The 15458-nt window shown below is 39.3% G+C and overlaps 1 protein-coding gene across 3 annotated transcripts; it reads left to right on the top strand.

Moving 5' to 3' along the window:
* Positions 1-1487: 1487 nt before the first annotated feature.
* On the top strand, positions 1488-13593 carry LOC103710161 (conserved oligomeric Golgi complex subunit 1-like). Of its 3 annotated transcripts, none has more exons than XR_604585.3 (7): positions 1488-4001; positions 4221-4415; positions 8797-9101; positions 9245-9430; positions 11723-11903; positions 12832-13153; positions 13232-13593. XR_604585.3 is itself a non-coding variant. In XM_008795779.3 (6 exons), exons 1-6 carry the CDS (start codon positions 1758-1760, stop codon positions 13009-13011), a joined length of 3291 nt encoding a protein of 1096 aa, XP_008794001.2. In that variant the 5' UTR covers positions 1488-1757; the 3' UTR covers positions 13012-13564. The 3 variants fall into 3 exon arrangements, 1 of the variants encoding a protein (XP_008794001.2); XR_604584.3 differs by having other exon boundaries at positions 1489-4001; positions 13243-13593; XM_008795779.3 differs by having other exon boundaries at positions 12832-13564.
* Positions 13594-15458: the final 1865 nt, after the last annotated feature.

Genomic DNA, 15458 nt, shown 5'->3' with positions numbered 1-15458 from the left:
GGTAGGAGTGTCCTGCAACAAAATGCAATTGTAGAAATTTTGCTATGCTAGATTTACATTATCTTGAAGAAAATAAAATTGCGTAGGTTAATTTCTTTTCAAACATAATGGAAAAGAAAGAGACTATAAATACCTTGCATGAGTCCAGAATGCGAGATGAAAAGTCATAATTTAATAGTCAAAATATCAAAGGTTAATATTAGTCTCATGTTGGAGTCATGCATTAACGGACACAATGACAACATAGTTTATCCTAATCGAGTATTTACAAATCAAGCAAGCTTTCCAATAATTGGTTAATATCTGATAATGTCCTAATCCAGCATTAGTTGTATGAGCGACCTTTAAATGAGACAGCAGCATAAAACATAGACATGTATTTAAATGAGTTGCATGAGTGGCCTTGATGGATCTACAATATATATAAAGCTAACAAAATAATAAAGACAGAGACATGTTTGCAATAAACTTATGTTAACATATACTTCTCTTCATAAAACATGGGTTTATTAATTCTCTATATACGGCATTGTTAAAAGTCAGCTATCCACAACGGGAAAAACACGCCTCTCTCACTTAACATGAATCAAACATAGCCATTCAAAGCCACTTTAAAAGAGATGGAGTGATAGAGTCGAGTTTGTGGAGGAAAGAAATGTAACAGGTTTTCTTACACTTGTAGGTCCAGCACTTCTCTTCACACCACATGGTGAAGGGAAACTGGAGAAGAAAAAATAGATAAAAAAATAGTGACCTTGCAAAAAAAAAACGTCCAACAAGACAACCCCTAAATTCCAATTTTTCAAATTGTTTGTTCAACACCTCTTTTCTAGAAGCATTAAAAAAAAGCTACTTTGAAAGAAGATTCGGCAAATATAATTAGGTAGATTAAGTGCCATGCTAGGGCTGGCGATGCGCATCCACCGTTGTAGAGCATTCGTAACCTGTTGAAAGATTGTGTGGTCTTTCAGATTATCCAAATACATCGCGAGGCGAATGGAATTACTAATTGAGACGTACCGTTTGTTGCACAATATTCTGAGTCTGAAGTTGTATAATTATGAGTCTTCACCATCCTCTCTCCACTACTTCTTTCTATTTGATTTTTTTTTAGATGTATCTATATTAGGATGGTGCGTTGTATTCGGCTTATCAAAAATAATTGTCAAGAAATTGCCCATTTAGTAACACGAGAAATTCTACGGTAAGAAAAAATTGGTGGCTCGCAACGTATAAAGTCGGATCATGGGTTACCATATTAGCATTCCATAAACAAAGAAAATTTATGTGACATAAAGTATTTTTCAAAAAAAAAAGTATTTTTTAAGTATTTTAGAATTTTTTGTTTGTCGATTTTACTAGATGTATTTGTATCGGTGATATATGATGTGCCTATGTCAGCAAAAAAAGAAAAAAAAAAGAAAAAGGAAAAAGGAAAAGAAGCGATGCTCGGACGAAACGAAGCGATATCCAAAGGTGGAGCCAGATGGATGGCAGCGTGCATCTGTAGAAAAGCACGGAGGCGCGGTTGCGCCTCACGACTCCGGGCAGCGCCCCGAGACTTCCCGCTCTATTCGGTTGCACGTGCCAACACGTCCATCTCACCTCCCCCTCGTCCCCTCCTGACTCCACTCCCTCCTCCTACCCCCCTCTCGGATCTGGCGCTCGTGAACTCCGCCAATCCCAATCTTCTCCAGGGTTAGGGTTTGGATTTGGATTCGGAGGTAGAGAAGAGGAGGCATACCGGATCCCTTGCCATGAGATCGCCTTCGGCGCGGCCGGCGGCGGAGATCCCGGGCTCCGCAGCCACCGCCGTCGGCACCCGCGACGCGGAGTCCCTCTTCCGCACGAAGCCGATCCCGGAGATCCGCGCATTGGAAGCGGCCACCCGACGGGAGATCGATGAGAAGAAGGAAGAGCTCCGGCAGCTCGTCGGCAAGAGCTACCGCGACCTCATCGAGTCCGCCGACTCTATCCTCCTCATGAGGTCCTCCTGTGACGCTATCTCCTCCAACCTCTCCGCCATCGACGCCGCCCTCCGCTCCCTCTCCACCTCCGCCGCCGACCCCGAGACCCCCAAGCTGGCCCCCGACCCCGCCCGCGCCCGCGTCTACGACATCGCCTCCCGCATCAAGTACCTCGTCGACACCCCCGAGAACATCTGGGGCTGCCTTGACGAGTCTATGCTCCTCGAGGCCTCCGGCCGCTACCTCCGCGCCAAGACTGTCCATGGCCTCGTCACCGCTGCCGGCGGCGCCGTCGATCCCGACGCCCTCGCCAAGTTCCCGCTTCTCCGCCACCAGTGGCAGATCGTCGAGAGCTTCAAGGCCCAGATCTCCCAGCGGAGCCGCGAGCGCCTGATGGACCGTGGGCTCACCATCGCCGCCTACGCCGACGCTCTTGCCGCCGCCGCCATCATCGACGATCTCGATCCCAAACAGGTTCTAGGGCTTTTCCTCGACTCCAGGCGATCGTGGATCTCGCAGAAGCTCGCCGGTGCCTCCGTCGACTCGAACGGATCTTCTTCTTATGTTCTCTGTGATGCGATCAGAACCATTAGGGCTAGTCTAGGGCAAGTCGGGGAGCTCTTCGTTCTTGCGTTGAATGAGATGCCACTGTTCTACAAGACCGTTCTCGGATCGCCCCCCGGGACGCAGCTTTTTGGAGGGATTCCAAATCCGGAGGAGGAGGTGAGGCTGTGGAAGTCGCACAGGGAGAAATTGGAGTCAGTGATGGTGTTGCTTGAGCCGGAGTTCATCGCCCAGGCCTGTTCCTTTTGGTTGAAGAGCTGTTGCAACGAGATATTTGGAGAACTGTCAGATGGAAAGCATATTGTGGACGCAATTGGAAATGGAGAAGGCCTTGGATCTACTGAGAAGCTGGTGCGGGAGGCTCTGGATGGTCGGGAGGGGCTCGAGGAGAGCTTGGAGCAGTGGCTGAGGAGCGCCTTTGGCTCTGAAATTGAGTCACCATGGAACCAGATTTGCGGGCTAATTTTGAGGGATGGAAAGGATATTTTGGAAGATAGGTTGGAAGCGGCATTCCTGAAGAGGATGAAGGAGATCATTCATTCAGAGTTTGAGAACTTGAACAGAGACATCAACGTGAGAAATTCAATCGAGGCTATTGTGGCGGTCACAGGTCCTAAAGATGAGGATGATTTCCAGGCATACTTGAAGAAGCCTTATACAGGTGGGTTTTGGTTTTCAGAGCCCAACCAAAAGAAAACAGGAATTTTGTATAGCTTTAAACCAACTGTTGATGAGAATGATTTCCGGAGCTGTCTCAATGCATATTTTGGGCCTGAAGTCACTCGGATTAGAGATGCAGTGGACAGTAAATGCCAAAGTATATTGGAGGATCTATTATGCTTTGTAGAATCTCATAATTCTACTTTGAGGTTGAAGGAACTTGTGCCATACATTCAGGAGAAGTGTTACAAGACCATTTCAGTTATACTGAAGGAACTTGAAAATGAGCTTGCGCATCTGTCTGCTTCCTTAGGAAGCAACAATGGGGACAAGGATTCTATACCACCTTCTGTGATTGTTGAAAGATCTCTTTTCATTGGGCTTCTCTTGTTTGCATTACGAAACCATTCAAGTCACCTACCTGTGATACTCGGTTCCCCAAGGCAGTGGGCGAAAGAAACAAGTGGTGCAGCATTTACTAACCTATCATCACCTTTGCCAAGGCAATCTAGGGTGGCCTTTGATTCCCTAGTCTCTTTTAGCCCTAGAAGGCATACATTTGACAGCCCCAGAAGCCCCCAAAAGCGATTTTTTGATAATCCCAGAAGGCAAACAATTTCAACTGCCGCTGCATTGTATGCTGTGGATGACAGCAAGAACCCAAAACTTGACGTGCTAAACAAAACTTTGCAAGAACTCTGCATCAAAGCTCATAGTATATGGATAACATGGGTGTCCAATGAGCTATCAATTATTCTTTCCAAGGATCTCAACAAGGATGATGCATTATCTTCAGCAAATCCTTTGCGGGTATGTATGGCCTTTGCTATGTTCTGGATGTTTGCTGTATTGCTTTTTGTATTGTTCCATGATCGTATTTCTCAAATAACATACTGAACTCTTGATTCTTTCTTGGATTATATAATCTGGCTTTTCAGTTTTTTTCCCATTGGTGTCTAGGTAGTTGTCTGAAAAAAGTTAAGCTGCAGCTTGTGGGTTTCTAATGATAAATCAAAGCATTATTTTCAGGGTTGGGAAGTGACTGTAATCAAACAAGAAGAATCCAGTGACGGCCCTCTGGAGATGAAAATAGCTCTTCCTATCATGCCTTCTCTCTATGTCACATCTTTTCTCTTTCAAGCATGCTTAGAAATTCATAAAGTTGGAGGCCATGTTCTTGACAAGATAATACTGCAAAATTTTGCATGGAGACTAATGGAGAAGGTATGTTGCTCCATTTCCTTGTGCGTAGAAGTTAACAAATTGTCAGTGTCTGCCCATGCTAGTGTCTGCATTTTTTTACCACTCTACATGGTGTAATTTGCATGTTTTGGTTGGTTGATGATCTTTTATTTTTAAAAAAATATTCAATGGCTTAAATGTGCATTTTTTGTAACAATAACTTCTAAGTAGCTATCGAGGCTTAATTTTCTGGACTTGTATTGACAGTTTCTTGAGGATTAGAAATTGACTGATAGGGTTTTTGTCAATGGAAGCTTTGGAACAAAGGTGTGACCTTAATAACTTTAAAATGCAAAGTTATTGTGTTCTATATTGTTTGCTCCAACTCCTAGTTTAGGATGCTTTGTAGATGTTCTTTTTAATTTTTCTCTGGCTGTTGTTATCAAATGACCCCATCAACATTGTTTTTTTCTAAATAACTACAGTTCTAGCTTTCCATGTTGCTAGCCGAAGCAGCATGCTTAATGAGAAAAGGTAGGGCCATCACATTATATAGGGAAGAAGATATACAAAAGCAACTGCTTATATTTTGCTGCTTTCGTGTCTATTTTTTTAGGGCCTACCCTTAGTTGTCTAAATTGATAATGAGTAAGGTTGCAAATTTTGGTGTAGCTGTGAGGAGTTTACCTCTCAAGAAAATCAGTTTATAGGTTTTCCTCTCTCTTTACACCAAAAAAAGGAAAAAAGAGAAAAATCTAAGAAATAGATTAAAAATAAAGCCCCTGGGTAGAACGAGTCCATTGTGAAATGAGGGAGACACCCCGGCTACAAGATATAGGCTGGAACTTGTTACTACATTACATAGCACATTCAAGAGTCAATGTCATTGGGTTGCTTGGCACCTTGACATTTCTGATCTTTATCACCAAAATTTCAGTGTGAGAGTACCTTGTTGGAGGATCTAGGTTGTCACCGTATAATAATTTCCTTGCTCCATATGCATGCCCTCATTATGTCTTAATATCTCTTATGTTATTTTTCCTCTCATATCCAGTCTCTTCTGCCACGAGTTTATGTTAAACCAACACTTCATCAGAGATAATAGAATTTCAAAATAGAGATTCAAGGATGGCCAAATTATCCTGAACTGTCAATTCAAACCAGTCAGTTACTGTGACGAGATAGCCTTTCAATTTAGTTTGGGCCTCAAACCAGGTCGAATCGAACTGGCCCGAACCAAGTGGAACTATCCAATTCCGCTCGGTTCAAGACAGCTCGAGCTTTGTATAACCCTCTACCGAACTCTCGCTCGCCTCTCTCGAGCTAGGGTTAAGGTTTCGTCATCACTGCCGCCACCCATGGTGACAACAATAATGATGATGGATTGGTATGTGTCCCTCTCTCTCAATCTATCTCTCGCCCTCTTCGTTCTTGTTGCTTTCTCTCTCTCTCACTCGCCGATGATGACGAGAAAGTTCTCTCTCTCTCTCTCTCTCTCTCTCTCTCTCTCTCTCTCTCTCTCTCGCTTTCCTCTCTCTCCATCTTCTCTCTCTCACCCTGTCCGTTCGAGGGAAACCCTCTACTCTCTCTCACACTTGCCTCTTTCTTGTCTCTCTCCCCCCCCCCCCCCCCCAAAAAAAAAAAAACCTCCGATACTGGTTTGGCCATCCTTGGAGATTGCTGTGATGTGTATCTGTGGTACATGATAATATATATCTTCTTGTTTGACTTGTCACCATTACGAGGACTTATAAACATTTGATTTGAATTTCTGCCGCCTAACATTGTAAACACTGCACTTAGACTTCTGTGATCATGAACCTGCAGATCCTGATTATCACATTATCAGTTGGCAGGTTTATCAACTTAGTGATTTTGCTGCCTAAAGTTCTAGAGGTCCAGTTGGGTGTCGTGTGGAGAGCCTTAGATTAATCTGTACAACCTTTACCTTGCATACATGATTGTATCCCTTCTCGTCACAAGTCACAATGCATTGCCTCTTATTCCTAGTCTCATTCATGTTGACTTTGAGTGGAACACAGTCTTGTGTCCAATAGCATGCATATGACTGCAATTTTGGAGGGGCGGTTGCATGGGGTGCAACTTGGTATGCAACCCAGTTCGTAAGATGACAAGTAAAACTACAGTCCCACGGTTGTCTGTGATTTGACAACTGGGCCTCCTGGCCCAGTTGCACATCAAGTCTAATCACAGTTATAAAATTTGTTCTATGTTGTTTATCTTTTTGCACATGGTGTCCTTGCCACATTCTTATTATGGCCTTTGATGCTAATTTGCTAAAATGAATTTGCCTTTGACTTTCTGATGGGACAAAAGGACCATGAACCAAGATGCCTTCAAACATGGCATAGAAAGCTTAGTGCCCCAGGCTTAATTATATGTGCATTTTGTGAATTATACTTTTGTGTCATTTTTATGGAGCATTACTAGCTTAGTAGTTTGTCTGTCAAATTTGAGGTAGTTAAGTCATGCTGGTTCCTTACTCTTGCAAAAAAAGGCATCATATGAAACAAACATGAGCTACTGGTGTTTCACATTAAAAGAAATGACTTGATAATTATGAAAAATGATCTATAATTTGCTTGTTGATAATGATATTCCTTTAAAGTGCTCCTTTATGTTGTCCTAATGCTTATTTCTTGGATGAAGATAAAAGCTTGTGTCAATAAATTATCATAAAAAAAATGTTAATGGTTTGTGATTATGATAAGATTTCAACACAAGTAAAGGGGGAAAATAATATAACATTATAGGGCAGATTTTGTTCTAATTTTGATTAACATGTAATATAGACTGATGATGATGCATTATATGCTCTTGGCTTAATTGTTCTTTCAGTGATCACCTATGTGACATCAAGCCATCCCCAAGCATGTGGGAGTTTGGGCGTCCATGTAATGCCATGATCAAGGTTCCTATTTGGAATGGAACCAGCATGATGAATGTTAAGGAATGACCAAATTAAAAGAATGTTGACCATCTTTTTGGACAAATATTAGACGACGATAATGAATGATAACTAAGACATGCTATATCTTCATGAAGTTTTATTGATTGTTACTGTAACTAGGGTTTAATCCCGGTATCGGAGCATGTCTCTATCTGCAGTGGGTTCAGTATGGTACTGTGATGGTGCGAGACAGACCAGAACAACCAATTGAAAGCAAGAACAAAGAGAGAAATATTTAGAAAAAAATAAAAAGAAGTCTCATGTAACAGAGATAGGCGATGGAATCTACAAAATTGCAAGTTTTGTAACGTGCATGGAAAGGCATCACTTAAGATCTAGTTGCAGTTCTACACCATGTCAAGAGAGGTTTCAGTTTCGTTTCTTTGATTTAATCTTTTAGCTTTCAACTTTTTAACAATGATTTCCTCAATCGTTGTTGTGGCCATTACATCTATTATTTCTTTAAAGCCAAGAGTTTTAGATCATGCTAGAGACATCCTTTTCCTCTTCATATCTTCTAATATGGTATTTCTGTAATTTTAGTCAACAAGATGAATTTCCAAGTTAGAGGCCTCTTTCCATTTATTCTTGATCAATAAGGTTCAATCAATTAATTCCAAGAAAATCGTGTATAGTTTTATTTCTAATGATTGACAGGATTTCGATCATGTTGGCCTCTTGGATTCATCTTTCAGTTAAATCTTTGGGGAGTTGGTATGACATTTTCATTTATTATCTTATTGTCCTAAATTTCAACATTAACGGATGGGTTTGATGACAATTGTGGGCCAAATTCATAGTGCAGTTGTTGGTCATTGAAAGATATTTCTGGTCCCATAATATCAATAAACTTATCAAAATTTTGAATGGTCTCATTCTTCGATTAGATCATTAATCAATTTGGTATTGTACCTTGTGTACTTACATGCATGGAGAACAGTACTCTCTAGCATTGTTGGTAAAATTTTACAATTGATATTGAAAAGATAAAATATCTGGTTTTGGTTAGAAACTTTATTAGATTTGAATAACAATAATGTAACATTTCACTTAAGAATAAAAACTTTGCAGGGTTGTATGGCTTGTTATAGTATTAAACTTTGTATTAGGCATGCAAGCGCAAACACATTCAAAGATGTGCATATATTTGAGCACACAAGAAGAAAGCAATTCCAGTTGCAGCAGAGGTCCAAAATTTGATGAGGAGAGCATTTGTTTTTTAACTTCAAGTCGAAACTGAAATAATTATATATATGAGAGGCATTTTCATGAGATTCACTAGAGTCCATATTTGTTGAATGCCAGTCTTTTACTTTCACCGAACAAAATTATTTGTCAAATGCAAGCTGACTGTGTGTGTTAGTTGCAAGTAGATGATAGTGCTGCAATGGCTTGACACAATTCCTAACGATAACAATCTCTCATGGACATTTTGCCTTCATTATGTAATAGGTGGTGGATGTATATGAAAATTTCTTGTCAATCATAGAGAGGGGTGAAGCTCAGGTTTCAGAAAAAGGAGTACTGCAGATTTTGTTAGACCTACATTTCATTGCTGACATTCTATCTGGGGGCAAAGATTCTGCCTCTGGGAGTCCTGAAATGAATGCCAAAGAGGAGTCATCAAAAATTGTGACGCAAAAGCCTCTATTTAGATGGAAACAGCCACAACTCCAGCCTGGTTATGCTAATAGGGAGCATGTAATGAAGCTGATAAATAAGCTTTCACAAAGGCTGGATCCCATTGACTGGGCTATGTAAGCTCTTCTATAAATGTCTCTGATAGGACAACAATTATATTTGAATAATTGAATCTTTTACTATTTCTCCCTATTCATTCCTTTTTTTTTCAGATTTTAATTTTTTGATTATATATATATTTTTCCTGTGAATTTCACAGTTATGAACCCTACCTATGGGAAAATGAGAAGCAATCATATAAGCGATATGCGGTCCTCTTCGGGTTCTTTGTTCAGCTTAATCGCATGTACACTGACACCGTACAAAAATTGCCCACAAAATCAAATACAGACTCTAATATAATGAGATGCTCTACAGTTCCGCGATTCAAATACCTTCCGATCAGGTTGGCACTCTTCTTGTCATTTCTATGATATTTTCCTGAAGTATATTAGTAGCATCTCTTGGAGATATTGCTAATATAAAAACCAACTCAACATCATAAGCGCAGTTCGTAGGACTGGACTCTTCAATTACTACTTATGTAGCCTTTAACAGGAACAGTTTCTTTTAAAAATTAATTTTTTATAATGTTATATGTGCATGATTCTTTTGTTATACACATCTGCTGATGCCAAGAGTTGCGGAAACCATGACAACAAACTCCATAAATCATATGGTAGCAGAGCTATTAAAGTATTAAGATTCTTCATAATGGTCTCTTAAGAAGTATGGACCACATCAGCAGTCCTGCTGTGATGAAAAATAAAAAATTCTCATTCTTTTACTAACATGGAGAAATCTTAGTTTTGTTATATGCAAGCATGTTGTGGCTACTATCGACATGCTAAAAGAAACTTTAGTTTGATTTTAACATTGTCAATTAGCATCACATAACGAACACTTTATGATACCATTGAAGATATATCTTCCTTGATTAAATGCTCCCACAGTCCTGGCAGACTTTGGATGACAAGCTATTAATGATCAGATGTTCTGTAGTAGATGGAAGCTACTTAGAAGCTCAAACTAAAAATAACTTGAAATTATGTTTTAGGCTATTATTATTTTCTACCTACAATGATATAGAATTACTTCAATTTTTATTAGCTGTGCCAAATTATCATAGGATATACATGTGACATTTTACTTTATTGTTAAGAAATTCTTCTACAGAAGGTACTTGAGCTGCAGATCTTTCATGTACCAAACCTAATATTGGAATGTGCTATCATATATTTTTCCCTTTTTCAATAAACTACCCAGCTGTCCATTGAAATAAAAGGGGCGGCTCAATGCACGAGGCTACTACCACTATAGGGTGTGGAGAGGGTCAGATGTATGCAGCCTTGCCCCCATGTGCGGAGAGACTGTTTCTATGTTTCAAACCCACGACACCTAGGTCAAAAATGGAGCAACCTTACCATTGCAACAAGGCTCATCCCCAATTGTCTTGTGAAATGTACATGTTAAATAACAGGTTCTTTTAAGTTCCTGAATTAAGTTTATGTGAACCACTGTATCTGTATCTACACTGGCTGGTCTTCACTTTCTGTGTGGGCTACACTTGAACTCATTGGGTTAAAGAGAAAAAAACATGGTACACCAGATGGAATGAATACCATATATTCCACATTGAAATTGATCACACATGTATGTGTGTGTATGTGTATGTATATACATATATGTATATGTGTTTGTGTGTGTATACACATATATGTATGTGCGTGCATGTGCGTGCGTGTGCGTGCATGCGTGTGTGTGTGTATGTATGCATGTATATACATATATACATATGTGTGTATATATGTATGTGTGTGTGTATATATATATATATATATTTTGTATGTATGTAGATATGTACATACTGTGGATTAGAGCATTCTTTTGCATATGTTCCTAGATAGAGAACAAGGATTCTCATAAATGGTTCAATTTTTTTGTATTATTATTCTAGAGATCAATTTTATAGTAATATATCTTAACATATTTTTTGTATATGACCCATTTATATGTTTGTCTAACGAACATAAATATCATAATTATCCAATTAATATTTACATTCACTCAAAGAAGACATGGATATTGTAAAATACATGATACATCTACAATGGTTAAAAAAAAAGTAGGTCATTATTCATATTTGATTGGTATCTTTGTGCATTTAAACAAATTTTGTTATATCGTTTTTCTTTTTTTGACAAGTTATTCAGTATGAAAAGTGTGGAAACAAATGAAAGTTTAATTTGTCTAGTTGGACCTTGGAATTGAGGTGGTTACGTGACACTAGATGTATGTACTGCAAAATACTTGGAAGCACTTGGAAAAATTTCTGGAGTAAGTCTCTGAAGTGGATGTAGCAACAAAGTTATGCCACTAAGCTTAATAGTTAATAGTGTTGCATGTGTTTGCCATTTCTTTTTCAAAAAAACCCACATATAGAATTGGCCACTAAAGTTATTTTTGAGCTGTAATTAGAATGTTAGGATGAATGATATACTATGAAATATGTGACTTAGATTAAACTAGAAAACTATCATGATGATTTTAACAAGATCATTTATTATGCGTAACTAAACTATTGATTTTTTTTACCACAATTGTTCCCTTGGTTTATCTCTCATCAGGCTTCATATATGCATCGTCTCCATTGCCAATAATTCTGTGCTTCTGACCTGTAAAGCCTTTTTCTTTTTAGTGCTCCTGCCTTATCTTCAAGAGGAGCACATAAATCAGCCCTTCAGACGTCAGCTCATGATACACAATCGAGGAGCCCTTGGAAAGCATATTCAAATGGAGAAAGGTCTCCAAAGCCTGAACTTGATGATAGTCTTAGTTTTGGAGTTGCAACACCATTGTTCAAATCAATCATGACCCAGGTATTTGTCATAAAAAGTCATACATACTTGGTATATAGTTGCATAATTCTAAACATCTTGGTAAGGCAACAATCATTTTGATCACAAATTTATGATCAAATTTTCTGATTGTGAAATGGTACATATGCTTGAATGTTCCAGATAAAGAAGTCTCCTGTTGGAATTTCAGTTTGTCATTGTAATGTCCTCATAAAATGCTAATGATGCACATCATAGTCAGGAATGCATGGTACTGAACTGTGAAGTACTTGTTCTGTCTCATATGTTTTCTACATTCAAAACTTGTGAGGCTAAATGTGCATAGACTCTTAGTTATATGCATGATTTTGTTATTGAATATGCTATACACACTCTTAAAGAAGATGACATGTGAAGATGCTGCATTTGATTCAGCTGAAGGCACATGTAAGTCTATTTTTGGGGTTTCTCATCCATAGTTTCATACAGATCTTCTGGCAGACTGCATATCTTGTGCTTTACATAGTTTCATTTCTCAGAGATTTCCGGTCCTCCAAAATGTTATGCTCAACCTCATCTTAATGTCTCTCAAAGTTACTACAGCATCAGATTCTTCAGTTTATAAAATGCCTAGAAATTAATATCTTAATCAGAACACTATGCGCTCCCATTTTCTGCAATGCCATTCATCATCTTATAGAGGTCTCACTGCCCGCTAACCAATTTGGTGCTGAGTACATGGACTCCAGCTTAATGAGATGTCTTTGGCCTTCAATTATTTTTAATGATTTGCCAGGTTCTACATTAATTTGATTTTGAAGGATTAACATATTTTAGTTTTAATTATTGGGTTATATGAACTATGCTATTTTTCCAGAGCTTTTCTCCAAGATTAAAAATCTTGCTTTGTTGTAAAATTTGCCATGTTTTTGACTGAATTATATTTTTCCGTGTCATTCCAAATACGTAGGTTGGCAGCAAATTTGGAGAGAGTACATCAAGGTGGGGATCTATGCTTTCTGATGGCCAAGTTGGCAAGTTCAAGGACAGGTCAGCAGCTGCCATGTCAACATTTGGTGACATGCTTCCTGGCCCAGCAGCAGGACTTCTGTCATCTCTTACAGCAGGTGCCACCAGGTTTGACTCCTAGTTGATGATGGACTTGGCTCTTCTTCAGAAGGATTCCTGTAGTTGATGCAAACGCAGCCACTCGAATCAGAGAGGGTTGGTACCGCACACTGCTAGTCTCAGCTGGGGGCAACTCTTACAGGCATGGATGAGAGGCAGAGAAGGTGAAATCTTCTGCTATTTGATATTTCATCTTTCTTCCTCATTTATACCAATTGAAGATTTCTTCTATTTGATTAAAGTTTGCTATCAGAAAACTTGGCAATGGTAGGAAAGAACATTCATCCAATTTTTGAAGTTGAAGAGGTGATCTGAGGAAATCCATTGTAAAAAATTGAGCAACCACTGTTATGTATGTTGCTGCATCTGTAGTATATCAAAGTAAAAGAGAAAGCAGATACAGTTGTGTTTAAGCGATTAGACTTGTTTTGGAGGAAGGCTGTGTATCTTACTTAGGGCATTGGCGCTCTCTTTTGTTTTGTAAGTGGCTGCTGCCTGGTATACTTCTGAATACATTATTGGAGATTTTACGCATTCAATTTTCCACTGTTAAAATTCCGAAAGTCATCTGAGCAGCACAGTAGCTATTCTGTCGCTTTGCCTAGAGATTGCTATGATTGGCAAATTGGTGTACTGTGGAGTCTTGGGAGCATCCAGATGCTCTGTAGGAAATATCATAGCATCAATTATCTTCTCACACAAAAAAAAAGAGTTCAGACTAATGTCCCAAGATCATCAGACATGGCATTCTGGACTGCTTGGTGTAAAAGCTTTTCTTCTGGTATTTATTTCTTTCCTAGTCCGAATCCAGTATTGGACAATATAATTCTTCTGCCAATATGTCAAGTGGTGAATGCTTTTGTGAGTTATCCGGCTCTCTGTATACATAACACGTATCAATAATAAGTTGCTTGTCGCAGTTAATCAGCGATGCTCTGTAATTCTCAGTTCAAAGTTCTAACAATCTTTCTAGAATTTCATGGTCTGAGTTAGGGGGTTCTGGTCCAATTGAGAACAATCGATGTTCAGGACATTGGAGTATGACTCGATATATTTTGGCTTCAAGCATCTGAGATTGGATTATCAGGTGCTGCTGGCGGGCATCTGCTTTATTCGAGGTTATGGATTGCTCAAAAATTACACTCGTTTTCTTGCTTAAACCTCTGCCAGACGATTCAATGTGCTGGTGCCTGAGGTTGCTAGAAAGTGCATTGGTGGGCATTGGTTTTGGCTGGTTGGTCGGTTTTGATAGAACCTGAGTTGAATCTTGGATGTTTGTACTCCCGCTTGTCTGCTCCCATAACACGAGCATCAATTCAAATAATTGTTTGATCATAGACCACAACTCTATCATAATACAATGCACAGAAACAAACTAGCTTATAAGTTATATTTAGTTCCTGTTATAGAAACAAGATAGAAGTGGTTGCCACCGAAGCCTTGACAATTTTAACGGGCTTAATCCCTATAGGAATTATAGGACGAGGAGGGGGTATGTTTACACTCAAGCTCTATGGAGTGCATGGATGCTGCGCAGAACGAGATTCCATTCCATGCCTAATGGACATAGTTTTAATTTTTGCGCCAAAAACTAGGATCATGGTTCCAAACGAGAAGGATCTGCAATCTACCATTCGTTATAAACTTATAAACAGGTGTAAAAGATTTATCGACAGATTACAAAGATGATAACATTCACGTTGGACAATCCGAAAAGCTTGCTACAGGCGTTGAAAATACTTCACGGTATCGACGCTGCAAGCTTTTGTGGCTTATCCATAAACTCAAGGACGTGTAACATTGGCACCTGTTGTCTTTGATTAGAACTCCAAATTATAGACAATCTGATGGTAGAGGTGACACGAGAAAAGCAGAAAGCTATGTTGCAGTCAAGGAGGTAGTCATTTCAGACGGCAGAAACACAAGAAAAATCCATCGACCTGAAAAATATACTTTCAAATTAAGCTACAGAATAAGAGCAGAATATCATAAAGGGCCGGCGCCATCAATGTTCTCACGATAGGTCATAGTATCATTGAATTCTCTAGGGAAAACAATTGAGTCGCTTCTCCCAGGACTTAATCTCACATAATTTCCAGTAATCATAAATTTTCTAAAATTAAATACAGTTGCTGTTTCAAGGTAACTACCTTATCTCCTGGTAATCCCAGAGCACAGTGAACATGCCACCTGCACTTCGCTAATATCCTAAGCCGCACCTATTTTCTGCAACTTCAAGCATGATGATAGACCGGTGGGGGCAGAGATTTGACGCTACACAAGAAATCCTAGATTGCAGACAAAGTAATAGATTCCATCTGCACCTACTTTGAATTTCTACTATAGAATCCAGCCACATCTACATTTGACGTTGTAATCTGTTCGCATTGCATTTTGGCATCCCAGAGAAAGCTTCATACCCCATGAGGTAACCACATTTGATGATACGATGATATGACGCAATCCAAC

This window comes from Phoenix dactylifera, chromosome 16 (genome assembly GCF_009389715.1).
Source record: "Phoenix dactylifera cultivar Barhee BC4 chromosome 16, palm_55x_up_171113_PBpolish2nd_filt_p, whole genome shotgun sequence".
NCBI classification, from domain to species: Eukaryota; Viridiplantae; Streptophyta; class Magnoliopsida; order Arecales; family Arecaceae; genus Phoenix; species Phoenix dactylifera.
The sequence above is the reverse complement of the archived record's forward strand: the minus strand, read 5'-3'. Positions and strand labels throughout refer to the sequence as shown.

Excerpts from the sequence above, each read along its gene's own strand:
- LOC103710161 (XM_008795779.3), top strand. The coding sequence starts at position 1,758 with ATGAGATCGCCTTCGGCGCGGCCGGCGGCGGAGATCCCGGGCTCCGCA. Across the intron at positions 9,102-9,244 it reads GATCCCATTGACTGGGCTAT|TTATGAACCCTACCTATGGG; the intron begins GTAAGCTCTTCT and ends TGAATTTCACAG. Across the intron at positions 9,431-11,722 it reads TTCAAATACCTTCCGATCAG|TGCTCCTGCCTTATCTTCAA; the intron begins GTTGGCACTCTT and ends TTTTCTTTTTAG.